Genomic DNA, 27,736 nt, shown 5'->3' with positions numbered 1-27,736 from the left:
GCATGCACAGAGCTGCCAGAAGGCAAGAACAGTTAAAACAAAAGGGACGACTCAGGAGTAAGGCCTGGAGATGATTGGCCCCTCCCATAAGGCTTAAAAGAGGAGCAAAGGCACATGGGCTCTTTGCAGGAAAGCAACGTTGTTAATTCTGTTCCCAGTCGGCATCTCTGTTTGATTCTGGACTCCGTGTGGCTTTGCCAAGTACGTCTTTGGCAGAGTGTCAAGGGAGATAAAGGTGGGTAATTATCCCGAAGGACTTCTCCTGAAGGACTTTTTGCAACTGTTGCAACTCAGCTGTGAATGAACATAATTCACAGCTGTTGCAATAAAAGGTTTTTGGGACTACTCGTGTGTTTAATGACTCAGAAAGCCTAGATCACAACAGGATGGTTGTAAAATGGGGCAAAATTTATTTAACAAATGTCGTGCTTAGCAACAAAAAATTTGGGCTAAACTGTGGTCCTAAATTGAGACCTACCTGCAGCCTCTATCTTCTAGATTTTCCTCCAAATACTTTTTCCTCTGACTTCAGCTTTTTACTTTCCCACAAATGCCACAAATGTATTTGGTGTTCTATACCTTCAAAGCTCACTTGCTCTTTCTTTACCTATTAGGGAATATTTGTGGGAAATATGCATTTCTGGAGTCTCTTTAGACTTTCTATTAAACTTTGTGGCTGCCTTTATTTTCCATGCTTTGATCATCACCAGACAGGCAGCAAAATGTTTATAATGCCATAAAGCCATAAATATCTGTCTTCTCTGCTTGCTGATGTTTCTTGCTCAATGTAAGATTTTTAGATAATCAAAACAATGTTAAATATACAAAGAATATAAAAGCCTCCAAAATAAAAAGCCCTCATGAAAATAATGATGGGAGTTTTTTACAATTTTAAAAAGCAAAAAAGAAAAGTCTTGGAGGAGCTAAACAAAACTATGCTATCACTGGCACCTGACATGTCAACTGGGAATGAAGCCAGCCAGATTTTATTTTGAGCTAAAAATTGTACTGTGAGTTCTGTCTTCATCTTTTATTGCCAATTTTCTGCACAGGTAGCTCCATTAAATGTATTGGAAATATAATCAATGCAGACAAGATCATGAATTATTATGCTATTTTTTGCATCAGCTGTTAAGTTACAGTTGTTATCTCAAATCTACTTGATAAAAATCAATTTAGCTTGCCAAGGAATTTTAGACATTGTAGGAGGGAGAGGCATGTTCATCTCTGGTCGCAAAATCAGAATGAACCTAATAGCACTTTTTCTAACAAATTTAATTAACTGCATAAGCTTTTAATACAATTTGTCAGGTGGAAAAAGTACTACCAGACCCCTTCTGATTTTTGCCAAGGAAATTTAGAAACGGGAATGTAACTGTTGACTATTGCATATAGGGCTTTGTCCTTCTCTTCTGAATTGTACTCAGCATTTAAATTATGCTTTCAACAAGGGGGTATGATGATAGAATCTGCCCCAGATGTATTACTTTCAGTTAGTCATATAAACAAACTATGTAAATAAAGTAACAGCTTTCAAGACTGTTTAAACTAAGAGATCTAAGATAAAGGATTTCCATTCTTAGTATATCTTGACCAGTGGTGCATTTCAAAAATTTTTACTACCGGTTCTGTCGGTGTGGCATGGCTTGGTGGGCATGGCAGGGGAAGGATACTGCAAAATCCCCATTTCCTCCTGATCAGCTGGGACTTGGTAGGCAGAGAATCAAAGGGGGCGGGGCCAGTCAAAATGTTTACTACCAGTTCTCCAAACTACTTAAAATTTCCGCTACCGGTTCTCCAGAACTGGTCAGAACGTGCTGAAACCCACCTCTGATCTTGACCCAGAGGTTGTGACTGCTTGCACTAGGCCCTGACAATAGCCAGACATCTACAAATCTCTTTGGGTTGTCCACCTCTACTGCAGTGAACAACAGGGTGCTAATTATATTTTAAGTATTAAAATATATTAATATATATATTAATATATTAAGTATTAAAGTGGTTCAGTGGCTAAGATGCTGAGCTTGTTGATCGAAAGATCGGCAATTCAGCGGTTCGAATCCCTAGTGCCGCATAACAGGGTGAGCTCCCGTTACTTGTCCCAGCTTCTGCCAACCTAGCAGTTCGAAAGCGCATAAAAAATGCAAGTAGAAAAATAGGGACCACCTTTGGTGGGAAGGTAACAGCATTCTGTGTGCCTTTGGTGTTTAGTCATGCCAGCCACATGACCATAGAGATGTCTTCGGACAGCGCTGGCTCTTCGGCTTTGAAACGGAGATAAGCTCTACCCCCTAGAGTCGGGAATGACTAGCACATATGTGCAAGGGGAACCTTTACCTTTTAATCATTGATCAGGAAAGGATAGTCACCATTGATTTGCAACTTAGACTAAAACAGCCACATGCATTAAGGATTTAAAGAATATCTCAATCTTATTTCTTCCAATCTAGTATGACAATAAAGTTCTCCAACAAAAAAATTATTCAGAGTGGCTAAAGTAATAAAAAAATAAATAAAACTTTAAACATAAAAAACTAAATAGAATCCAAATAATTATGAAAAGTAGAAATATCATCAATTACAATCCAGCATTTGGAAGGCAAAATACTTGCTTGAACTGCCGGTTCTGTAGGCATGGTTTGTTGGGTGTGGCAGGGGAAGGATACTGCAAAATCCCCATTCCCTCCCCACTCCTGGAGGAAGGATATTGCAAAATCTCCATTCCCACCTCACTCTGGGGCCAGCCAGAGGTAGTATTTGCCGGTTCTCTGAACTACTCAAAATTTCTGCTACCGGTTCTCTGAACTGCTCAAATTTTCTGCTACCAGTTCTCCAGAACCTGTCAGAACCTGCTGGATTTCACCCCTGGGAGAAAGTTAAAGAATGACAGAATGTCAGCCCTTCGAGGCAGTCCAGGCAAGAAGGAGCAACCATGAGTACTAGCACTACTTTCATTGCAAGGTTACAGTCAAAGAATCTTGCAAGACTGGAAATATTTTATTTCCAGAACAACTACCAAGAGTCCCATCTGAGTTGCTTGCCATAGCCCTTTTCCTCAGTTATCTTTTGCATGATGATTATCTAGGCTGAGGCTCTTCCTCCTTCCTCCTCTCTCCCCATGTCATTCTCATAGCCCATTACACAAACTCAGAGCTGTTCAGACTTCCAAAGGGGTCATCTTTCAGAAGGAAGGCACTGCAACCAATTAGGCTGGCAGCCAGTGGTGGGATTCAACGGGTGTAAGAACTGGTTCGCTGAGCGTGCGTGCAGTCCGTTAGAAAATACCCTTAAAAGCAGTATTAAAAGCACTAAAAACAGCTGAGATGCGGCAATCTGCTCTGCTGCGCCAATCAGCTGGGCTTCAAACGAACGAAATAAAAGTAGATATAGCGCAGGATCGGGCAGGCGGGCCCAGCTGATGGTCAAAGCGAACTGGTTTATTCTCAGCTGATAGTCGAAGCAACCAACTTGCCTGAACCGGACCGAATAGGCTGAATCCCACCCTTGCAGGCAGCCCTTTTTTCACATGGCTTGTCTCAGTTTATATGAATGTTCCTCCATTTTACCAAGCATATACTGCAGTTTAGCTTTGGCTTGGTGTCATTTGTGAAGGCAGCCATTTCATTTTGCAAACTATAGTTTATCTGTATTATAAACCTTACCTAGCAAAATATAGTTTGGGCAGTAATTTGTGGCTTAACATGATAAATGAATGCAGCTTATTAGATCATGCCCAGAATGGGAGCCAGTAAAGTTAGGCTTCCTATAATTGGCCCCAGCCAATAGTCTGAATGCAGTGCCCTACAGAAGCTGAAGTGTCCTGAACAATCATTCCCAAGTACATTATGGTAATGCAAATGGAATGCAAAAAAGGCATTCTCAGAATATCCAGATCTGATATTCTATGCCAGTGCCATGCCAAACCTTAGGCCTCAAAGTCCAAAAGTGCACCCAAATTGTATGTTTTTCATCAGACATACTCTATAGCATTTGAATCTTAAATGAAACTTTTATAAAAATTTTCAGTTTTTCAGATGTGGTGGCACAGTGGTTAGAATGCAGTATTGCAGGCTGACTCTGCCCACTGCCAGGAGTTTGATCCGAACTGGCTCAAGGTTGACTCAGCCTTCCATCCTTCCATCCTTCCAAGGTCGGTAAAATGAGGACCCAGATTGTTGGGGGCAATATATTGACATTGTAAACCCTTAGAGAGGGCTGTAAAAGCACTATGAAGCAGTATATACTATTGCTAGCGCTATTGCTATAAACTCAGAATTCTTTTCTTGGTGGTGCCTGTCGTTCCATTTATACTGTTTATAGCAAACACCAGCACAGAGACAGGTGGTCCTCATTTAGCAACCACAGTTGGAACTGGCAGTTCTCTTGTTAAGTGAAGCAGTCACTAAGTGGGAAATCACATGGCTGCAACTGTTATTTCCTTTTTTCCCCCTCTGCTACTTTTTGGAATGCTTACCCCAGTGCTGGAATAATTAGCAAGAAGAGAATTAATATTTGCATTAACATTATTAGAAAGGAAGGGATTACAAGAGTGTAAGCAGGATTTAGCTTCAATTCCTAATATCTGAAATCAGCATGGCTCTTGGTGATGAATGATGGGAAATGCAGTCCTACAATATCTGATGGGATACGGATTGGCCTTTGTATTAAACTGAATAAATCCCTTATTTTTAAAACTAATTTTGGCAAAGATCAGGTCTTGGTAGATACACTTCCACTGGGGTGATTTGTGATTTTTTTTCCCTTCCATCTTTCTTGTAAATATATTTCAAAAAAGCTTTCTTGGGATTCTATCCCTTTAGAACTTGTTGACCATAAACTTGTTGGTAATAAAACAAGTAACCCAATTATTTCCCAGAAGCTCACTGTTTAGCATTAAGTAGTGCTTGAAAATAAATTATTTGAGAAAGAACAATGAATGCATTGTTCTCTTTGTACACCTGAAAATTATGTCTCTCTATAGAGTCAATGGAAAACCTTCTACCATTTAAGAATCTTTGGCCAAAATCTCTTCCATGCATTCTGAGCAGCTTCAGTTGAATGTCCTTCAGTGTGCCTTTCTGTTGATGTAACCATTCCATACATTTCAGATACTTACTGTATATTCGAGTTTCTTTCGCTAGAAGGTCCATATAACCTTACAACTCTTGGGTCACATGGTGATTGTAATCTGCTTTAGTTGTTTACTCATCACCAACATCAAGCAGGAAATCTCAATTCCATATCTTAATTGTAGATGTAGAACTTGGAGGAGTTATTTCTGTTCCATCATGTATCAAAGAAACCTTCTTCTGATGGCTGAATCCCGGACATTTCCAAGGGCCTCATATTCATTTCTTTGCCAATTACATCTTTACTATCAGTGTGCTTATGTCTCAGACTTTCTACATCTGAGGCAACTCAGATTATGTCATATTAGCCATTATGTCACATTAAGGAGGCTGAGGTTCTAGAAAGTACTCTGAGCCTTCCTTTGCTATTTTCACAGCCGTACAATTCTGTGATTATTTCATACATAAAGTGGACAAAATCACCCCACCTTCTGGAACTTATGATACAGATTAATTGTAGTGAATACATCCAGTAATATTCCGACCAACTACCTCAAACATACTAAGGGAGCCATTCAAAAGTAGAAATTATATCCTTTGATGGTGAACCTCAACAACAGCTACTGAGCCCTGTGCTGACTAGAATCCTCATAAAAGTATTTGTCATGCTTTGGTGGCCTGAAAAACATGGTTCACCCTGTTATTTCATTTAGGCCAATGAAAGTACTTCTATTCCCAAACCAAATTACTGAACATCTATTGATCTACTTTCCACTCTCACCATCTATTTTCCATCTACCAAAATAGTTTGATCTAAACTTCAGTTCCCTCCATCTTACTTCTTACAGGATTCAGTTCCACAACTTGTCTAGGATGAAGCAGAACAATGAATGCTGGCTTCTTATAAACTATCCATTAGAGTTTCTGCACAGCTAAATGAATATCTTTTCTTGACCTTTTTTAGAACCATTGATTTGACCTTCTGCAACATCTCATCCATCATGTATCTGATCTTCTGCTTAGTTTGAAGTATCAGGGCTTAATTCTGGCATCAATAAAAGTTTATCTTCCTGCCATTTCTTGTTTCCCTCATCAAAAGCTAATTTTCTCTTTTCCAATCATTAAGCACTTTAGTGTAAGTGTATTTCTATTCAGTAATCTCCCATCCTCTTCTACTATGGAACCCTCTATCTCATTCTCTTTATATTAAACCTTTTTTAAAAACAAAAAACTACAGCTACTGCTGACTTTTTGTAGTTGTGACATGATTCCATTGACTTAGAGAACTTTCCAAAGTGATTTTCCCTCTTGTTTTTTGTAAGGATAAATCAGTCCTTGCTATCTGTATATCATTTTCTTCACATTAGTGTTTGCTTTTCATTTAGATTGAGATGTAGTATTATCTGCTTTTTTCCCCCAACCCATCAGGTCCTTTGGAGACATTGCCCCATTCCCTAGTGTTTATGGCACACTTATCTTTCACCCAAATCATATGGCTTCATTCAGCCAGGACACCGGCTTATTCTTGGCTTTCCAGAGTCTGTTTTAAACCTGCGGACTTTCTCCTCCAGAAAAACAGAGTTGGAAGTCTTCTAGTCCAACCCCCTTCTCAAGCAAGGGACCCTATATACCATTTCAAACAAATGGCTGTCCAGTCTTTCCTTAAAAGCCTCCAGTGGTGAAGCACCTATAACTTCTGAAGGCGAACGATTCCACTGGTTAATTGTTCTCACTGTCGGGAAATTTCTCCTTAGTTTTAGGTTGGTTCTCTCTTTGATTGGTTTCCATCCATTATTTCTTCTCTTGCGTTCTGATGCTTTGGAAAACTGGCTGACCCCCTCTTCTTTGTGGCAGCCCCTCAGATATTGGGACACTGCTATCATGTTCCTTCAGATGGATAAATCCCAACTATTAAGCTTTGTTATGAGCTGACTAAATGGCCATATCCTCATCTGGACCAAATTCATTCTACAGGAATAATAATAGCTTCAGAGGCCTTTTTTTCAGGTCATTCCCTGTCTGGAACAATGCCAGGCAATTACATCCACCTTAATCCAGCAGTTGTGTGTGTTTGTGTGCATGCACACACATTTGTGTGTGTGTGTGTGTGTGTGTGTGTGTGTGTGTGTGTGTGTGTGTGTGTGTAATATTCATTCATTCATTCATTCAAGTACTATGAATCTTTGGGAAAACTATCCTTTGGTCACCTTGTAACAAGTAGACTTTTCTTCCAGTCAGAAACTTGCTAATCATCCATGTGTGTGAACATTCACACAGCCCATCCTCTCACTCATCTGGCTTTATTCTTTCTTTGCATGAATTGTGTTGGTCTCAGGAACTGAAGGGGATTCAAAGGAATTGTGTGAAATGTACGGAGGGACTTCTACCAGTCTAAGCTTTAGGAATGTCCAGATGGCGCACTGCACAGATGGAGTGTGATTTGAAAACAGTCATTCTAGGAATGATAATTTCTAGGTAAGAACCCGGTTCTATCAGTTGGCAGCTGGTTCTGGATATGCAAATGCAGAACCTCTTTGCTCTATCAGATACTAGAAACCTGGTTCAGCATTCCGTTCCCAACAGGAAGTAAACTTATTTGTTTCAAAGAACCACAAGCAGGACATAATGTAGATCTTGTCTTTTTGTTCCTGAGATTTTTATAATGCTAGAGTGGCTTTGTATATAGAAATAGAAATTCTACTTAGCTTCTTTCATAGGCATGTGAAAACTATTTCCTTAATGAACTGCAGTATTCTAAACCATTTCAAAGGCAAAAATTTGTCTTGCCCAATTTTGCTTTATAGAAAGGACAACTTTTTGTTGAATTGTTACTCCTGAATTATTAAAGTTCCCATAAAGCTATTCTTTCCAGAGAAGATATTCTTATTTAATTTCTTGAGACATTTTTATCTGCTCTTTGTGATGATTTTCTAGTTCATCCTCAAACTTCACATGAATAAAGATGCCATGCTGCTTATCAGAGTGGAGTTTTCCAATTGTATATAAACATGGAATAATGTTTCTCAATGATCACAGTGAATACCTGAATTCTGGGAGAAAGAAATTGAAAGAAAGGACTGAAGAGGGACAGAAAGTTTGTCAGCAGAAGCTCATAATGGTTCTAGAGACATATATTAAATATTTCATTGTATGCCTCTTTCCACACCAGGCTTTTCCAAAGACATCAACTAAAGACAAAGTTTTTCATGTGAGAAATGCACAGAAACTAGCTTTGTTAATGGACAGTTGCTTTGTGTAATGTTGTTTAGGTTCTAAAATATCCAAGATGAGTTTATTCATTGTTTCTAAGTCTTGGAGAAGGAGGGGAGAAAAATTGACTGCTAAGGAAAAGATTGGAACGAAGAGTTTAGCTTAACCCAGAGTTGCTTGGTTGATTAGTTTGGCAGTTTCTTTTTGTGGGAATAATAACCTCTACCATCAGTAATTTGCAATTGAAAACTCATTGTCCTTGTATCTAATATGTTCATGCATAGAGCATCAAAATATAAAAATCTAAATGGCTTCTATGTCTTGATCAAGATCATAGTTGTATTGGTTTTTGAGACTAATTTTTAAAACTTTGATGCTACTCTACTGGCTTCCTGTGATCACAAAGCTGAGGGTGCTTATATAATTCATTTGGAGGCTATTTTTACATTAATTCTTTGGAAATTCTGATATATTTTTTTTTTTGCCTTACACAGTGCTTTAATGGGATGTCAGGGTCCTTCTTTTCATCGATAAGATTTTTAGAATTAAATTTATTTAACTCGTTTTCTGATAAATAATGTTGCCAGAAGGCAACATTATTTATGCCACATTTATAGTTCATCCAGATGTTAGGTCCTTCTCATTTACTTCTTTTATATTCAGGTAGTTGCTTCCTGACCTGTAATTGGATGGCATTCATTTCTTTGAGTTAAAAAAAAATCTTGCTATCCCCAGCCTTTTTATAGGATTAACCAATATTTTAATTACATAAGCATCTTACTCAGAGTAAAGTCATAATATTCCAAGGTATAAAAATATTCAGTCCTTTTCATGCATGTTCTGGTAACTTTATTTAAACAATAGTATAATGCAATAAAACATGCTATTGTTTACTATGACATTACTTCTCTTATAACCCTCTCGCTGCTATGAGGTGTCCAAGTGGCTGAAACTTTAGAGCAATCAATATGAGATTTTAAGTGTAAAATTAATTCATTTGCAGAACTTCAAATGTCCACTATTCATTTAAGCCAATAATCATTGCCTCAAAAGACCACGACATGCAGAAATCTGTTTTTTTAATTGTTTCTCAAACTGCCTGGAATCTTGGATAATTGAGCCAATTGGCTTACTTCTAAGGAGATAAGGTAGGGATTTGTTTGAGTCAAACTCAGCTCCTAGTAATTATATATGCATATCATAGTGTTTTCTTAGTAGCAATGAAAGTGACTTGTTGCAGGCTTCTTCTGAGATATTTCTTTAATTCCAATTTTACTGTCGCATTCTGAGATTTCTCAGTGGTCTCTCTTCCAAGTATTAAGCAAGTCAGATCCTGCTTAACTTTTTAATTTAATTTAATATCAGTAATTGTGACTGCAACAATATGAACTGGCCATTTCCAAAAAGACACATTTATTTTATTCTCAATTCAGGTACTGTGGAGAAGTCAAATGGAAGGGCTGCCATCTCTGACTCCCTAATCATTCCTTTCTCCCTTGGATCATTGTTTCATCAAAATTTCACAAGCTCTATCAGACTCAGTTAGATGCTTTAATTAAAGTCACCACAGTAGGTGCCATAAAGGTGAACCTTTCCTGTTGAAAGCAAACAAGCACCACATAGGATTGAAAAATTACCGAGCAAAAAAAGAGGAAAATATAGATCCTCTATCCAGATTAAAATATTAACATTACATTGAAGCCTCCAAGCAAATATCCTGCATTTTTTTGGTTTGCCCTTGTCTTTTGCTTTGATCTGTGGGCGGAGCTCAACGTCCATGCTTTCTCCCCATGCTTCTTCTGCACTTCCTTTTCTCTTTGATCTTGCTGAATGCGTTTCTTAGAAAATTTAGAAATGTGTAATATTCTCTTGACTTTCCCAGAAGCCCTTACAGTGTTTTACCAGTTTTATTTCACACTTTCTGTTCATTGGTTTCATTTTGCATATGAAGATACAGGGTCCAAAGCCACGCAGGTACCCAAATAAGCTATTCTGAGATAAAAGAAGCTTCTATGCCTTATTTATTATTCCTGCTATATAATCATTTTTATACATAAGGCTTTCATGAAACTCATCCTCTTCAATTCTTTATATGTCTGATTGTTGTTTTGTGAAAAAGGGTGAATGTGGAGGATAGGTATTTATCATAGGAATTAGCCTTCTGGTCTATTTTTCCAGGGTATTAGAGAAAGGTCCCATCATCTGAAATCAGTTGGTCAAGTGTTTATCAATGTTTAACATGATTCAAGTTGCGCTAAAAACTACAGCTAAGAAATTTATGGTCGTTCTAAGCTGCCCAAGGTTGCTCAAGATTGACGGCCATATAAATCTTTTAAATAAATAAATATATTCCATTTCCACTGTGGATTCTCCATGTTCTCCTAAATAAACTCCTAGTCTCCTAAGAGACTAGTTTTGAACACTGGAAAGACAAATTTATGATCCCAGTTATTCAGCAGATTAAAAACCTGGTATTATTTCAGATTTATGAAGAAGTTGTTTATAGAAGTAGGCTATGGATGGATGGTTACAATAAAATCAATTCTTCTTTTATTTAATTTATTATGTAAACAAAAAATATGGGGTGTACAAAAACAGTGTTCAAATCAATTGCCATTTTTAAAAGATATTTCCTTACTTGTTTGATGCATGGCGTTTGAAAATTTTTAAGTTCAGTGACATTTTCTTTGGTATTCAGAAATTCTAGTCTGATGGTCTCCTATAGACTGTCTATGGGATCTGACTACCCTGTATCTATAGCCCTTATATCATTTTGTTATGTTGCTTTCCTTTTTTTGTACTTGTGTTACTCTTTTTTCAGCTTGTTCAGTTTTATTAACTAAAGGAAGGTATTCTGGTTTATGAAATGCATCTAGGAAAATATCCCCTAAAATCCTATAAAATATCAAAATTACTATATGCCTATTCGACGTATAATCAAAATATATCTTAATGTTATTGCCTTTGGTCTCTTATTTATTTCAGTAGCTGTCTGACTTCTTCAGTAAAAAATATGCTGTTGAGTTTCAGTATTGTGAAATAGCCACCTAAATCTGAAAAGGGCAAGTAACCCAGATAGAATATGCAGTTAGCTCCACAGAATAAGAAAAATCTGTTAATATCTTACTGGATTGTCTCCATTGTGTCATTTTCTGCTGCTTTGTTATCGACTAGATTATTATTTATTTACTTATTTACCTACCTACCTACTTATATTTCACAGATGAGATAGTGACATGATTTTTAACTCATTCCTGCTGTAAATCAGCACGAAACCGTGCACATGCATCTATTAAAATGCATCTCCAAAAAATAAAGCCTCAAGAGACATAGTCATTTGGAAAAGTATTCAAAAGAAACTGTTGCATTAATGTCAACAATAAATTTTCCTGATTTCTTTTGAGTTACTTTTGTAATAACAAATTAATATAGATGTTTCTCTAGTCGAATTAATTTTCCGGAATGTCTATACCTTACAATGAGAATCTTCTTGTATGTGCAGCAGCTTTACACTAGTATAATATTGTCCGATCTTTATTTAAATGTTGCATTTTTTCTAAAAATCAATGATTCCAAACAAATCTCAGTGAGAAATTTCATTCAATGCCCTGTTGCTACATCATCTCCAAGTTGAAGTGGTGATCAGATATGTATTTTTATTTATTTATTTATTGAATTTGAATTTTGAATTTTTACTTTCTTGTCTCAACAAAGACAAGGCAAGTGGCTGAGCACCATAGCAGCTGCTACCTGCTTTAAGTGCAGGTTTTTGAGATAGCATGGATCCAAAACTTTATTAACTTCATTTTAAAAAATTACTTATATCTGACTGTTCTGTCCCAAGGAATGGAATTACCCTAACACCTTACAAACACAATCCAATTTTCCCTAACTTGTATTTTGCTCAAATTTCAACCATTCAGGAGAATCGCCTTTGAGGTCAAACAAACAACTCCTCTTCAAGTCAAGCTTAGCTCTTAGTGATGTCATGCCTGTCTTTTTTTCTTGACAACCATAGACAAATTTTACCATTGCCCCTTCTTCTGGGATGCTTTTTTTAACCCTTCCCTGTCTAGCCGGCAGCCCTGGTAATTCCAGATTGTGTCCTGTCCTGATATCAACCAGTTTGGCTTTGTTTTTTCATATCGGTTTTCAGGGTAGGGTTAGTAGCGAATACACCTTCATATGCGGGGGAGAGAAATGCCTTTTACCACCACAATGGCATGTCTGGGTTGCTCAAGACAGTCTATCACACCATTAAGATTTGGGGACTTAGTCATGAAATGAAGAGGCGGAGAGTTCACAGAATGCATTGTGTCTGTAGATGCGTGTTTCGTTTTCTTCATTCCTGTGCATTTTGCCAGATGCATTTTTTAAAAAAAATTTGATTTATATGCCGCCCTTCTCCGAAGACTCAGGGCGGCTTACAATGTGCTCAGCAATATGGATTCTCTGAAATCTAAAGAGCGAGTCTGCTTTGCAGCAGATGACAGAGACTGGCAAATCAGGTTCGGTAGCATTATTAAAATACAAAATAAAGTACTCATACAGAAAATGGTTAGGAATGCTTTTTTTTTTTTACAAGTGGTGCAAAATTCATTTCAAAGGAGAACCAGATTTGCGTGTTCCTCCTTTATGCACACGGATCTCCTCTCTTTGAAATGAATAATCTAATTAATATAGATAATTAAGTTACTTCGAGCACACTTGCCTGCATGGAAGGTTCCTTGAATTCAATTGAATGGAATTCCTAGTCAGCATGCGTAGGTTCCATGATTCATGACTCACTTCAGTTAGGTTAATTTCAGAAGAATTGTATATAAGCCCATCGTGATATATCGTGATACTCTGCCGCATAGCAGCCTGCATAATGCCTTGCAATAGCTTTGCTGGATAAATATTCCGTACGTGCTGAACAGGGCAGGATTCCAGCTACCCAATGGGTCCTTCCTTGCTCCAGGGTTTCCATACGCTTAGGCGGTGCTCCCTTCCTGATGCTCTTCCTTTTTTACTCATTGTCTTCATCCTCCACACACCCCCATGCACGTGGCTCTGGACCGCTCATCATGTTCTTCTTGTTTAAAACCCCATTGTTCATTTGTTTGTTTGTTCTCTTCTCTTCCTCTTCCCTTTATCTCTCTCTCTCTTTCTCTCTCTCTCTCTTGCTTTCTTTGTTTTCTTTTTGTTTTTGTCTCCTCTGTTTTGTATACCCAGGCAGCCCATTGAGTAACTTCTTTGACGTAATTAAACAACTTTTTTCAGACGAGAAGAACGGGCAGGTGAGCCATCCCCCCGGCACGCCAACCAAGCATAGCACAAACAGCAAGCGGAGCGATTCCGATAAAAATGACTATGGGTCTAGAGGAGACACTAAGTTCCCCGCTGGCAAAGAGAAGGCAAAGATGGCCTCATCACTCGGCTTACAAGACCAACCTTAAATAAATGCACTGAGAAAAAAAAAATTAAGTCAATCCAATAATATCACCTAGAAAAGTGAAGAAAAGCTCCCCAAATGAATGAGTATTCTTTAGCCTCTAAACTAGATGGGTGTATATAATAGTGCTACCATAGGACAAAACTGTCTATAGTAAATTTTTGTATGGAAAAACAATGTGTGTATATATATACATACATATATATATATTTAAAAATTATATATATACATGCACATGTAAATATATATAATCCACACATATACATATATAGATTTATATGATACCTATACAAATAATGCACACACACACATAGACACTCACACAGACATATAAAAGGGGAAAAAAAGTAACAATTGACAAACCCATTTTGGCAAATCCTGTTTGTTTGGGTTTTGTTTCTTCCTCCCAGTACTTTCCTTGCAATAACTCCTCCCCCTCACCGTAACATATCCCCCGCTTCTGACTCCACCATCCCCATTATATTCCTGTGTTCTCTCTGTGTTTCTGATACCACCACTTGTTTCCAATCTACTACCAGGAATTATCCCGAAAAGTTAACATGTCAGCCAACATCTTCACCTTCTGTGCTCCGCGAATGCTTGTTCACGGAAGGCCAGTGATGTAAGACTGTCCACGGACTGGTTTGGGGGGAGGGAGGGGAACTTCCAGCCTCCTGTCTCCCACTGCAGGAAATGGGTCTCCTCCATTCCATTTGCCCTCAACACACAATTTTCTTTTGGTGCTCTGTGCGGAGAACAGCTGAGAAACTGCAACCTGTCACAGTTGGAATTCCAGGAAAGCAACGTTGACTGTGACTACACCCTTTCCTCCTGGTGAAACTAGACTCTGGGAGAGGGTGCGGGGGGGAGGATAGGGAATAGGATGGCATATTGTTCTCATTCCATATTAAGATTTTTATAAGAACTGTCCCCCCGCCCCTCCATCTCTTTCTTCCCATCCGAATTGTTTTTCAAATTGTGTTTGTGTTTTTGTAATTTCAAATCAGTTTTTTTTTTCCAAATGGCTGGAGAGGCAGCCATAAACTTGAGGGAAACAAAAATACAAGGAAACAGTCAAGCAAACATGGACACTGAAACTTAGGGAAAGTCCGCTATCAACAGCAAGGACAAAGGACAAGAATCCAATTCTGGGGCACAGCCTCACCTGCTGCCAAGCTCTGCTCTGGCTACCACCTTCACCATCATCGCCACCGCTGTTAGGACTTCTTCTCTTCTCAACCTGCTCTCTCAGACCTTTCCTTCCACATTGGAATTTTCCTTCGGCCGGCTGAATTATCTGCTACATCACACATCTGGATGCAATTATGGTGTCATTAGTGCTGCATTGATATATCAGTATTATTTATTTGCTGGTTTTGTTTATTTATTTGGGTTGTGTATGTACGTTTGGGTTTGTTTTGTTTTGTTTTTTTAATGCGAAAGCAGACTATAAGATGAGAAATAGATTTCCCCCTTTTTCCTTTGTGCGTGCCTGTGTGTATAACCACTGGGACATAGTTCATTTGAAGAAACTATGGAGGCGATAGCACTATGGACGAGTTCAACACAAAGCTACTGTAAACTTTTAAAAGTATTGCAAGATATTTTTATATTTGTTTTGGGGGTTTTTTTCCCTTTGTTTTTGGAGAAGGATGAGTGGGCTGGATTTTCTGTGTAGTTAAGTTATTATTAGGTCTTGGTTATTATTTATAATGCATATATATAAATATAAATATATATATATATATATTTAAAATTTTAAGATGTTAGATATATCTTCTGCTTTCATTACTGAATAGAGGTGACATTGATTTGTATTTATTTGGGGGGGGGGTGGAATTTCAACAAGAACACAACTTGTTCCTCTCACCAATGCTCCTTTTCTTCTTTTTCATTTGATGTCTCTTTCTCTCTCCCACTCTCTTTCTCTCTCTCCAAGTCTAGCTGGAGAGGAAGATTTTTAAAATACCATAAATGACAGGCAAAAAAAAAAAAAAAAAGATGACAACAAAATTCTAAAATCCAGTATGTTTTAAATGTAGAGTTAATATTCAGTCCCCTTATTATCTTCAATTGCTATTGTTTGGGTTCCTATAAGCGTATGTTAAACTGCAATATTTTTAAATGTTAATATTAGATTTCTCTTTCACTGTTTGTATTTCTTTCCGATTATTTTTATTTCTATGTTTGTCCTGGTTCATTCTGCCCTTATTGGACCTGTTTTTCCTGTATATAGGTTTGAAGAAGAAGAAAAACAACAACCAATATTTTGAAAAAGATCCACAAAAGTGGAGGGTGTTTTTCGTTGTGGTTTGGTTTGGTTCTCCTAATCTTAACCTTTTCTCTTCTATTGCTGTGTGCATGTTAGACCTTGGTAGGGTGGTGGCTGGGAACAGAGAGAGGTGAGAATGTAGAGATCTGGAGGCAGTTTTAATTGCATGATATTGCTGTAAATTATTCTCTCTTGCTTCTGTTGTCTTTTCTGCCTCCATTTTCTCCTTCATTCTCTCCAAAGCTTCTCTTCTACCACCCTCAGTCCGTTTCCCTGGTTTTTCTTCCTTTATGTATAGCTTTTAAGGCTTCTGTTAACTTGTACCTCTACAAAAGGCTGGGATTTCAAATAATAATAATAATAACAATAATAGCCCATATAGTACACACAGGAAGGAGATCATTTACACAAGACATAAGAATAAATGAAAGCAATACCTCTTGTTATCCTTCCTATTTTGTACTTGGATGACACATGCACACACACTCACTAGTGGACACAATCTGATATTATTTAACAGTTCAAAGGACAAAGAGGAACCTTCTGATGTATCCCTTGTTAAATAACTGTGAACAACTTTAGTTCAAAAACAATAAATTCATTCAGTAAAGATACTGGCTCTTCGGGTGTCTTGTTTATGACAGCTGGCCAGAGGGGGGTGGTCAGGTAAGTATTTTGCCTAATCTCCATCATATATTTCGTGTAGCTTCAGAATATGGTCACTACATCAGTTTCCTCTGGTCTAACCTTGAGATTTATCCAGGGCTGGCAGAGAATACAGCAGCTGGCTTTCCGTGGTGAAGATCCCACTATAAGTTGAGATCTAAAGTGAAGTGTGGAGATTTTTTAAAATATAAGGGCTTTTTGGGGGGGGGTTCTGATTCAACATCGGTAAGGAGGATGGAAAGTTAATTGTTCCCAGTCTTCCAGTTAGGCTTCGATTAGCCTGGCACCTACAGTTTCATGACCGGGTCCACAAAATGAGCGTCTTTGGGACAGTTTGGCAAAATAAGAAAGGCACTTGGACTAGGTATTATGTGTTTATTTCTTGATTTTGAAAAAATGCTTGACTCTGATTCTGGGCACTTTACTTAATAAAAGGTTGGAAATAAAAACAAATGGTTTGTGTCCATATGATATGCACAGAGATAGTCTTCAACTTACGATTACAGTTGTGACCAGAATTTCTGTCCCAGATGATTTTACAATCTTTTTGTTATAAGCAAATCACTGCAGCTGGTAAGTGAATCCCACAGCTGTTAAATAAATCCAATTTCCCCCATTGACTGCTTGATGGAAGCCAACTGGCAATCAATCTCATGACCCCAGGACGCTGCAACCATGCTGATTGCTAAGTGCCCAAATTTGGAACACATGATTATGGGGATGCTGCAACGGTCATAAGTTCAAGGACCAGTCATAAATTACTTTCTCCAGCACTGTTGTTACTTTAAATGATTTCTAAATGAATGGTTGTGAGTTAAGGACTACTTGTACTTTCTCCTTCAAAAATATTAGAAATACATGCTTTTGAATGTTCTCTGTATCAGTTGAATTGAACTTTGGTGATCAATCACACTTGATCTTTAATGTGGGAGACCCTGAAGTTGTAGTCAAGACTCTGTTTCAAGGGACAGCAGAAACTTCCCCAATATATATAGGATCTCAGCTGAAAAAAGAACAAATCAAAGCATTGTATAATGCCTTGATAAGACCACACTTGGAATACTGCATCCAGTTTTGGTCGCCATGTTGTAAAAAAGATGTTGTGATTCTAGAAAGAGTGCAGAGAAGAGCAACAAAGATGATTAGGGGGTTGGAGGCTAATTATATAAAGAATGGTTGCTGGAATTGTGTATATCTAATTTAATGAAAAGGAGGAGGAGTCAAGCTATTCTCTAAAGCAGCGGTCACCAACCAGTGGTCCGCAGAAAAATTATTTGCATTTTTTATATTGTATTAAATCAGGGGTCCTCAAACTATAGCCCCTGGGCTGGTTACGTGCAATGAACATTTGAGTTGTAGCCAGCCCGGGTGCTAAATCGGCCCCTGCAAACTCCATCTCTTGAGGAGCCTGGCCAAAGTTTCGCACGCCACTTGCTGAAGCGCCTGGGCTCCCAGTGATGGGATAGGATCCTTCAGGCACTTAGCTTGGCCTCCAATTTAGTAGCTCCAGCCCCTCCCTATGTCACAGGAGATCAGGAGTCTCAGTGAGCAGCACGTGAAACTCCGGCCACCTGGGAGGAGAAGAGTGCACCAGAGCCCAAACACTGTGCCTCGCCGGCCTTGGCAGCCAGGGATCCTGCTGGCATCCTGGCCATATCAAGGCCACCCAAATCCCCGAGTTGTTCGCTCCACCCACTTGCCTGCCCACCGCACCTAGGCCTGTCAGGCACTGCCCCAAACCAAGTGGCGGGAAGGGACTGGCTGGCTGAGCACAGCACCCTTCTAGTGCCTGCCGCCTTAGCAAAGGCAAAGCAGAAGCAGGCGGTGGCGGTGACCCTATCCTGCCCACCAATGCTGCAGGCAAGAATGGGCCATGCTGATCCCGCTTCATGGCCACTCACAGAGCCCGCACTGGCCACTTCTCTCTATTGTAGGGCTTCTTGGATGTGGCTTACTGCTGCAAGCCCAAAGCAGCAGGAGATGAGGGCTGCCTTAGCGCCACCAGCTGGCACAAATGTACTGCGATGAAGGCGGAATGCTGTTGATGTGCAAAGGCAAGTGGCACTTCGCTCCTGCACACTAAGGCTCCGGCCATCACCACTGCCGTTTCAGCCCACCTGTGCCACCACTTCCCCTTGCCGCAACACCACCATTATCTTGTTCCAGATGGTGAGGGCTTGCCTACTCCTTGCACGTTGCACGTACCACCGTCTATGGCAGAGATTTCCAGCCCCACCATGAGCTGCCTGGCCGGTCCCATATTCCATAGTTCTAGTCACAGGACTGGCCCATTGGTCATCCCAGAGCAGCTTCTACACCCAGGTGCACCAGCCTGCTGGGGAGCTGCCCAGCCACTCCCGGGCAGACTGGTGCATCTGTGTGGAGGAGCTGCTTTGAGATGACCAATGGGCCAGTCCTGTGACTAGAGCTATGGAATATGGGACCGACTTTCCCACCAAAGTCAGCAAGCTACCGTCAGTCTGCCCGTCTTCTTCTTCCTTCACTCAGATTGACCACAAAGCTTCCCCTTGAGAGAAGGAACACAGAAGAGGTTCCTGGAAGGCTGTGTGTGCCCTGACCAGGCACTTTCTCTCAGGCCTCCTGCTCAGAGGCCTCACGAAGTAGAGATGGGCAGGGCTGAGAGAAAGCGCCTGGTCTGGGCACACAGCGCCCCAGTGTCAAACTAGGTTGATGTCCCCCGCATTGATCCATCACACAAAACAGGAAAGGGAGGTGGAGAGAAACAGTCCAGTTGCCAAGGTACGCCAGAGTGGAAGGCCAGCAAACAGGAGAGCTTCCCCATCTCCTGAGGAGCATGGGACTTCTCGCAACCAGGCCCTGAGTTCCCTTGAAGTTTGTTCTGCTGCTGGAGGATGGGCTGCAGTGGTCCAAACTTGGCCCATACCAGCTCCTTGCAGTCGCTCATGCTGGGAGTCCTTTGGGGTCTTTTTATGTGGGTTGGAGGGGGGCAGAAATTCCTACTTGGGATCTGCTTCAGCCTTCTAGTGTGAGGCTTTGGGCGAAGGCTGGAGGGAAGTACCGCTGGTGGCCAAGAGCCAGAGGGCCTTGTTCCAGTGGGACTGCATCATGGCCTGGAACTGCCTGACCCTCTCAGCCCATTGAGCCTCCAGGCTACCAGTACCTGGCCTTGCACTCCAGCAGGTCTTCCCTCTGCTTGGAAAGTCTATGTTCGTAGTCCTCAGTGAGATGCTTCTGCTAAGCCTCCTTCTCGGTCAGATCCAATTTGAACTGAGCCAGCTGTTTTGCCAACTCTTTCTCATGGTGGCTGCTTACCTCCAACAACTGCTTCCTGTTGGGGCCCAAAGGAGCCCAGTTGGGCAGGCGAGGAGTGGCTGGGCGGGGAGGGATGAGTAGAGGCCAGCGAGGCGCCCCTCAACATGAGTAAATCGAGTTGGCCACGCCCACCCAGTCACATGACCACCTAGCCATGTCCATTAGGCAGATCATATTAGTGGTCCACGGAATTTAAAATTATGAACTTAGTGGTCCCTGAGGTCCAAAAGGTTGGTGACCTCTGCTCTAAAGCACCTGAAGGCAGAATAAGAAGCAATGGATGGAAGCTAATCAAGGCGAGAAGCAACCTAGAACTTAGAAGAAATGTCCTGACAGTTAGAACAATTAAACAGTGAAACAACTTGCCTCCAGAAGTTGTGAATGTTCCAACACTGGAAGTTTTGAAGAAGAGATTGGACAGCCATTTGTCTGAAATGGTATAGGGTTTCCTGCCTGAGCAGAGGGTCAGACTAGAAGACCTTCAAGGTCCCTTCCAACTCTATTATTTTGTTAAGAACTTTTCACTTCCTATAAGAAGTCAGTCTCTAGGGCCGTGATGGCGAAACTATGGCATGTGTGCCACAGGTGGCACGCATAGCCATATCAGAGGGCACGCGAGCTCAGCTGCGGTGGGACTGGAAGTTGTCAAAAGGCCCATTTTCGGTCTCCAGAGGACTCCAGGGGGGTTGGGGAAGGCAGTTTTCACCCTCCCCAGACTCCCAGAGAGGCTCTGGAGCCAGGTGAGAAAGAAAAACAGGCCTACCGGGCCATCGCGTGCCAGGAGCGGGGGGAGAGGGCTCACACGCGCAAGCATGGGGGCAGGGCACATAGAATTATGGGTGTGGGCACGTGCGTGTGTGACCCCCACCCCTTCCTGGCACGCGATGGCAAAAAGGTTAGCCATCACTGCTCTAGGGCAATGCTTCTAATGATTTCTTATTGACATGTTTCCAGCAGAAGATATGGACGTCCTAAACTTCAGGTAAGCGCTAATACAATAAAAGTGCCTTGCTTCAAGATGTTTAATTCTAGTTTTAAAATATAGATTTAATTTGGTTTTATTTTAATTATCATTTGCCATTTGATAGATTCCTGGGTATATATTACTCTACAAGTTTTGTTTTTTAATATGCTAACAGCAAATTTATCTCCATTTTATTTTCTATTATTCTCTGGCTTTGCTTCTGATCTTCTTAAACCTCTTTCCTTACAAAGAGAGAAATGTGGGTGGGTAGGTATATGTTGTGTTGAATCTTAAGTGTTTATCTGTCAAATATAGATTTTGGAGGGCAATAATCCATGGAACAGAGAAAGATTGCAAGAATTTTGAAGGCACTTTTAGTCACCTAATAACTACAATAAATAATTTTCTCTTGTTTTTCATTAATGCATTTACTCTCCTTTATGCCACTCCCAGCCCTTTGGATTTACTCTGTATAAAACCATGATTTTGAAATCACGATTTGTTAAACAAATGTGTCTTACACATAAGACTAAATCAGAATGGTTGGATTTGCATTATCACATAAATCTTTAAAATCTGGTGCACCAGAATGTGGTTTCCCAGGCGATATGTTGGAATGGGGGACTACAGTCTATGAAACCACTTCTTTTAGAGCTGCCTAAATCTCCCCTAAACATTGAGCTGAAACAAATATTAGCAGGAAACTGTTGATTTATCCAACTATTTAGCTCTGCAGGAAAAGTGAATTCTAGCTGAATTATAATGAAGAGTTTTTGAAATTGTCATGTAAATACATGGCCATGCATCTTGAAGTATGACATAGCCCAATTTAAACCATTTTAAAGAACTTTTTTTTTAAAAAAAAAATCTTAATTTGTTGGATGCAACAATGAAGATGTCACAATCACTGTCCAGAAAACCCTTTGACCATAATTAAGAGCTGATCTGCATGACCACTTCGTATTGAGATGACCATGGACCAGGAATCATTTGTTGCTGGAGGAACATACAATGACTTCTGGTATTTAGCTCCTACCAGCTGGGAAGTCACTCGCTGCTTGTCTTTTAGGCTACACATTCATAGTGCTGCTGACTTATCTGATTTACTTGTGCTTCATCTTACTGTAGGCCAACTCTTTACTCCACTTCGCTACTGTGCAATGTGGCAGGAATGCCTCCCCACTCCCATCCCAGTCATTAATCGCTGCCCTTAAATAATAAATACATTTCTCAGAGAAGTTGGACCTTTTTAATGAATTTATTCATGAGATATAGTTCCGCCTTTTTCTTCCATTTTGGAAATTGACAAAGAGTTCTGCCATTTTCTTCCGAGTAATAGGAGACATTATATGAGTGTGCTTGGATGAGTAAAGAAGCAAGAGAATTCAGCAATCATGGGCATCGGGATAAATATCTGGGCAGAACATCAGGTTACCACAGCAGCCAAAGCAGAAGAAGGCCTTAAAATCCAGAAAGGGATGTCTTAAATTGGTTACATTTCCTGACAGTTTACTCATGCAAGGCATGCAGCTCATGGTTGAAAAAATTGTAAGTGGTCTTTCTTGTTAATTAGGACTATTCCATGGTAAGATAAGCCAAAGAATGCTGTAAGTATTAATTGCAGATCTATCACAGTGGGCCTACATTATTTAGAATAAAGCAATATATTCTGTAGTCATTAAAAGATACCAAGTTATCATAAACATAAATATTGGCTGTTCATTGCTAAAAGGGGAGAGAAAAACCTGTTGGTTTAACCCTCAGAAGAAAAAATAATTTTTGACATAGAAGATGGAAAAGTATTATTTCCTTCAATCATGTGAGCAATTTCGGATGAAACACCCGACACACGTCAGTGTTCCAGGCAGTTATACATGGAATACAGCAGATGATTAAATAAAGTGAGAAAGTGAAAGTAATTTCTGAAAGAGGTTGCATCTGTAGGGCAATGTCAAAACAGGCAAGATGATATTAATCATCTACCTCCATTGCATTGGTCCCACACTGGGGCCCCAAGCTGACTGTCACAGCCACATGTTTAGGCCCTTATGAAAAGATGGGAGGGTTGGGGCCAACCTCATATTCGGGGACAAGATGTTCCAGGGGGCAGGAGCAAAGCAGAGAAGGTCCTCCTCCTGGACCCAACCAGCCAGAATAATCGGGCTGATGGGACCCACAGCAGTCCAACAAAATGTCTCAAAAGTGCTTTTTCAAGGAGAGCTCAAGCTGATGAAGCTTCTTGGATAAGAAGCGAAACGTCTTCAAAGAAAAACCAGAAAATCCAGTTGAAAGCACCTGAAAAAGCACCTTTGGGACAAACCATGACCTGGATGACTGACAACCTCCATAGACATTCCTACATAATGTTCATATTGAGGCTAGTCAGATTCTCACCGCTACTGGAATCCATCCACCAATCTGGACAAAATAAAGACACATTTCAAAGGGTTAACAATGACATTAGTTGATTTGCAACTTGATTCAAAAAGCAGTTTTGTTTTTCCTGCTACAGCAATTGCAAAAAAAAACCTCCACCATTCCTGGCACTTTACATATGACTTTGATCTCTGGGAGTAGTGTCAAGGAAGTTGAACAAGGAACTAAGAAATATACTACTCCCTGGTCACTTTTGGAGATGTCACTTTTAGTTTCAGTTTAGTTTAGTGTACAATACGCCATTTGCCATTACACTGAGTGCCAAATGGAGTTTTCTAATTTGAATGTAGTTGAGTCACAAAAGCAGGAATTTCATCTCAGTGACAAATATGGAATTATTTGCATAACAGTAACAGCTTAAAATACCGTATTTTTCGGAATATAAGACGCTCCGGACTATAAGACGCACCTACCTTTTTTGGTGAGGAAAACAAGAAAAAGAAATCTGCTTCTGCCTCCCAGCAATTTTGCCTTGTTACAGCAAACAGCCTGCATTACTTTCATTTTCGTTTTCAGCATAGCTTGATTAGCACAAGAAAAAAAAAATCTGTTCCCAGAAATTTACCTCCTTGCAGCAAGCAGCAGAGGCCCGCGCAAAACAGCTGAGAGCAAACCAGCTGAGAGCAAACCAGCTGAGAGTCGGGAGGCCGATCCAATCAACTTGTGCTAATTAGGATGTGCTGAAGCTGAAACGAGCTGTTTCTTCTTGCTGCTTGCTGCAAGGAGGTAAACTGCTGGGATGCAGAGGCCAAAGGGTGGAGGTCAGTGGTGGGCGGGGCTACATTCGGTGTATAAGACGCACCTAAATTTTCACCCCCTTTTAGGGGGGGAAAGGTGCATCTTATACTCTGAAAAATACGGTATATGTCCTCTCCCCTGACATCTTCAACCAGCTGTAAAAATATGGCCCCTCAGTGTCTTTGGAAATGGACTGGCATATTGACCACTCATGTCCACTCATTCACTCAACCTAGTAGGGTAAATCTGAGGAACTGGCTGAAGAAAAGTCCCGTTGCCTTTAACCAGGAAGGCTAATAGTCATGTTGTTCAATTATCATACCCAGATCCGGCCCACAGGCTTTGAGTTTGACACCCCTGATGTAACCTATACACATCTTATATTTAGCAGTGACATTGTGGGCATTTCAGTGTCCAAAGACACAACATAGAGAAAAACTACTCTTAACGTGCCTGTAATTATAATGCAAATACCTTTCCCAGTTTAATTTAACTCCTCCCCCTTAGGCTAGTGGTTAAGGCACCAAGCTAGAACCCAACAAGACTGTGAGTTCTAATCCCACCTTAGATATGGCAGCCGGATGGCTGATTTTGAACCAATCCCTCTCTCTCGGTCTAACTCACTTCAAAAGATTATTGTGGTGAAAATAGGAGGAGGAAGGCATAAAAGGTTTGTTCTGTGCCTTGAGTTATCTATAAAAATAATAAAGGCAGGATGAATAAATAAAATTTTAAAAATCAATAAAAGTAACTTAGATGGCTGTGTAATTCTTTCTGTATAACCTCAGTTTCATGGACAATTCATAACAAAAGCTGGAACTTTATGTTGGGGCATTTACCTTCCATCTACAGAAGATGCAGTTTATCAGCGTTATCGCTAATTCCATCTTAGCTAGAGTCCTCTGCCTCAAGCTGCCTCTGTTGCTCTCATCTTTTACAAAATCAAAATCGGGCAGTTATAAACTCTATTGCATTTGCATGCAGATTATTTCCACTTTTGCAATCTGTTAGCCTAACCGATACAGTTCGGATACAGGTTTTATTGCAAGAACAAGTTATTGTACCAGGCTCTAATTGTGGTTCTGCCACACTTTAATTGGTTTAATTGAAATATGCCCCTTTGATTCCAATAAAAACAGATATCTATTTAAACAGGCAGATAGTGTTTATACACTGCAGGAAGCAAATGTTAAAACGGCTGTTCGTCTTCTCCGAAAAGAGAGGAAAGTAAACATATTCTTGATAATTATGCATTGGGAAAAAAAATAGAACTGAAAGAAGGCAGATTGCTTAGATTACCTTGCTTGATACCAGTAGGGTTCTGCTTGCAATCTAATTCTGGAAAGGGCCACTGTAGTGGGCTGAAGTGGAAATAGGCCCATTGGGCTGAACCTAACGCGGTTTATTTGTTTGCTTATCCACCTGATTTACTGTATATCACATCCTGTAATCTTGCCAGTTTTATAGTGACTGGTCTTCTGGATGCTAGGATTTCTTTCTTGCCTCTTGAAGTTTGAGGAGATGCTCCTGAAACAGAATAGTTTGGTTTATTCCATTCCAAGTGTGGGATTTACATCAGCAGTAAAACTTGTTTAAATTGATCACAAACCTGTATTTTAAAGGCAATAGATTGTTAGTCTGAGGTTGCTCAATGCAGCTTGTTCAAATTTTCAGAAATGTGGGTATCTTTTGTTCTCAAGTGATTCAGTAGACCAGCATCTTGTTAATGCTGTACTATGGATACTGCTGCAGCTAATTTGAAATGGACTGGTTTGAAATTGAAACTATTCTTCTAGAAGAACCTGAAGAGCTTCCAGCAAAAAATCTGAATGGGATGTGCAAAACTATGATAAGAGAATGGTTAAAGGTTCGCTCTAGCTGCCTAGAGTAGCCGCATGCGAGATAGGCAGCAAATAAATGTAAGAAATAAATAAGTAAAAATAATTATCTAGTATGATGGCTCTGTAGAAAATAAGGAAGACAATTTTGATGGAAATATGCAGGCTAGATAAAAGAGACTGAAACATATTTTAAAGTCCAGAATGAGATATTATTTCAAAGCTTCTTAGGAAGACCACCTCCGTAATTCACTGAACTATAAGGAGAAGAGGGACAACATGAGCCTACTTTTGAGGTTCTATTCTTATAGTCAGTCTCAACACAAGGAGTTTTAGCCTTCCTGTGGAGTTGATCTCCTAGCCTGGTCCATCTGGTCATGCTGACAATTTCTAACCTGGAGGTTCAGACCCTTATGTATTTGTTTTGCTTTCTGGTGTTTGGGTGGTTCTCCAACTTTCCTTTTTATACTCAAAAAGGCTTCTTCTGTATAAATTTGCTTTTCTATCATGCCATTGTCCAATAAATTTCTGTCCAATAATTTTTTTCTGTAAGGATTGCAAATAGACAAAAGAAGGGGAATAAGATACATTAGATGGTCTTCTGGAAGTGAAGATGATAGTTGCTGTTCTCTTCCTATTCAATCTGGAGCAGTCTGTATTCTCCATAAATTGATCAAGCATTAACTATATTGTAACACTGCTGTGGAGATTATTCACTGGGGAGGGCACAGAGGGTAGGTTGGCCTGGGATTCCCTAACAGGGCCCTATCCTCTTACTAGGTAGGTTGGCACTTCCTTTGTTCTGCTGTTGGTGCTCAACCCTATCATGGAATGTATCCAATATCTTCTTGTTTCCCCTCATTATTCTGTCAATGCACAGAGGGAGATCTGACATCCTTGTTCTTATTGACTTAGGTTTGATGCTTTTTGTGTTAGGTTCCATCTGACACCAGACATTGGTGTTTGAGGTGCTAAACAGTAAGGATAGTCCTCATTTAATAACTACAATTGGTTCCAGCATCTCGGTCAATAAACAAAGTGGTTACAAGGTGAAAATCATGTGACTGCAATTGTGTTTATGTCAGACAAAAGGCAAACCTCAGAGCCTCTTTCCTCCATCCTCCCATCCTTTGGAATACTCACCTCAGTGCTGGGATAATTAGCAAGAAGAGAATTGATGTTCATATTTACATTCCTTGGAGAGGAAGGGACTACAAGAGAGTGAACAAGCACACAATGGGGAATATGCATTGAAAGGAATGTCTTAGCACCAGCAGTTTGCCCAGTACACTTGAGGCTGCAAGCCATGAATCCTTAGGAGGCAAACAAAAGCCTTTAGTGTGAAATCGATCAGGGTCTTGTCATTTGTGATTTCGGGCAGTAGCTGCAAGCACCACTGTCCTAATCAATTAATTAAGGTCACAGAGCTGAGCTTATTAACATATGGTTAGCCCTTTTCAGAAATGTATTGTGGAGGAAAGCAACTCAGGAACAGATAGCTTTTTAGGAAATCTCTGCACTCTGGAAGGGTAGAGCAAAACATGAATGAGGTACAGGACAACATGTACTGAGAGAGAGATGCTATATAGATTATAAATGCAGGCATTGGCCACAAAATTATGTTTTCATCACCATCATGATTGCAGCCACTGTTTGAGGCAGTCACTAAACAAGGACAGCCTGTTTTTTATTTGTTGTAGGAGAGACTTATCTAAGTCACCTTTAGTCTTAACTATTTACTACCTCAAGTCTGATTGCTTCTGGAGGTTGTCATTTCCTTGTCAGGCTTAGGTTTTGCAGCTGCTGATTGAATCT

The 27,736-nt window shown here is 40.0% G+C and overlaps 1 protein-coding gene across 12 annotated transcripts in view; it reads left to right on the top strand.

Annotated features, from left to right (window-relative positions):
* BRSK2 (BR serine/threonine kinase 2) overlaps nucleotides 1-16,599 on the top strand; it is a 467,655-nt gene extending 451,056 nt beyond the window's left edge. For 8 of the 12 annotated variants that reach the window (XM_060687737.2, XM_034416848.3, XM_087880323.1 and 5 more), the window contains one exon: nucleotides 13,494-16,599. In XM_060687737.2, coding sequence (XP_060543720.1) covers nucleotides 13,494-13,717 — 224 coding nt within the window. In that variant the 3' untranslated portion in view covers nucleotides 13,718-16,599. The remainder of the gene's footprint in view (nucleotides 1-13,493) is intronic. The other 4 variants (XM_087880317.1, XM_087880331.1, XM_087880353.1 and 1 more) reach the window with 1 other exon arrangement.
* Nucleotides 16,600-27,736: the final 11,137 nt, after the last annotated feature.

The sequence above is a fragment of the Pantherophis guttatus genome, chromosome 1 (assembly GCF_059756535.1).
Source record: "Pantherophis guttatus breed Tessera chromosome 1, ASM5975653v1, whole genome shotgun sequence".
Classification (NCBI taxonomy): domain Eukaryota; kingdom Metazoa; phylum Chordata; class Lepidosauria; order Squamata; family Colubridae; genus Pantherophis; species Pantherophis guttatus.
Note: the sequence above shows the minus strand (reverse complement) of the source record. Positions and strands in the feature narration are given on the sequence as shown.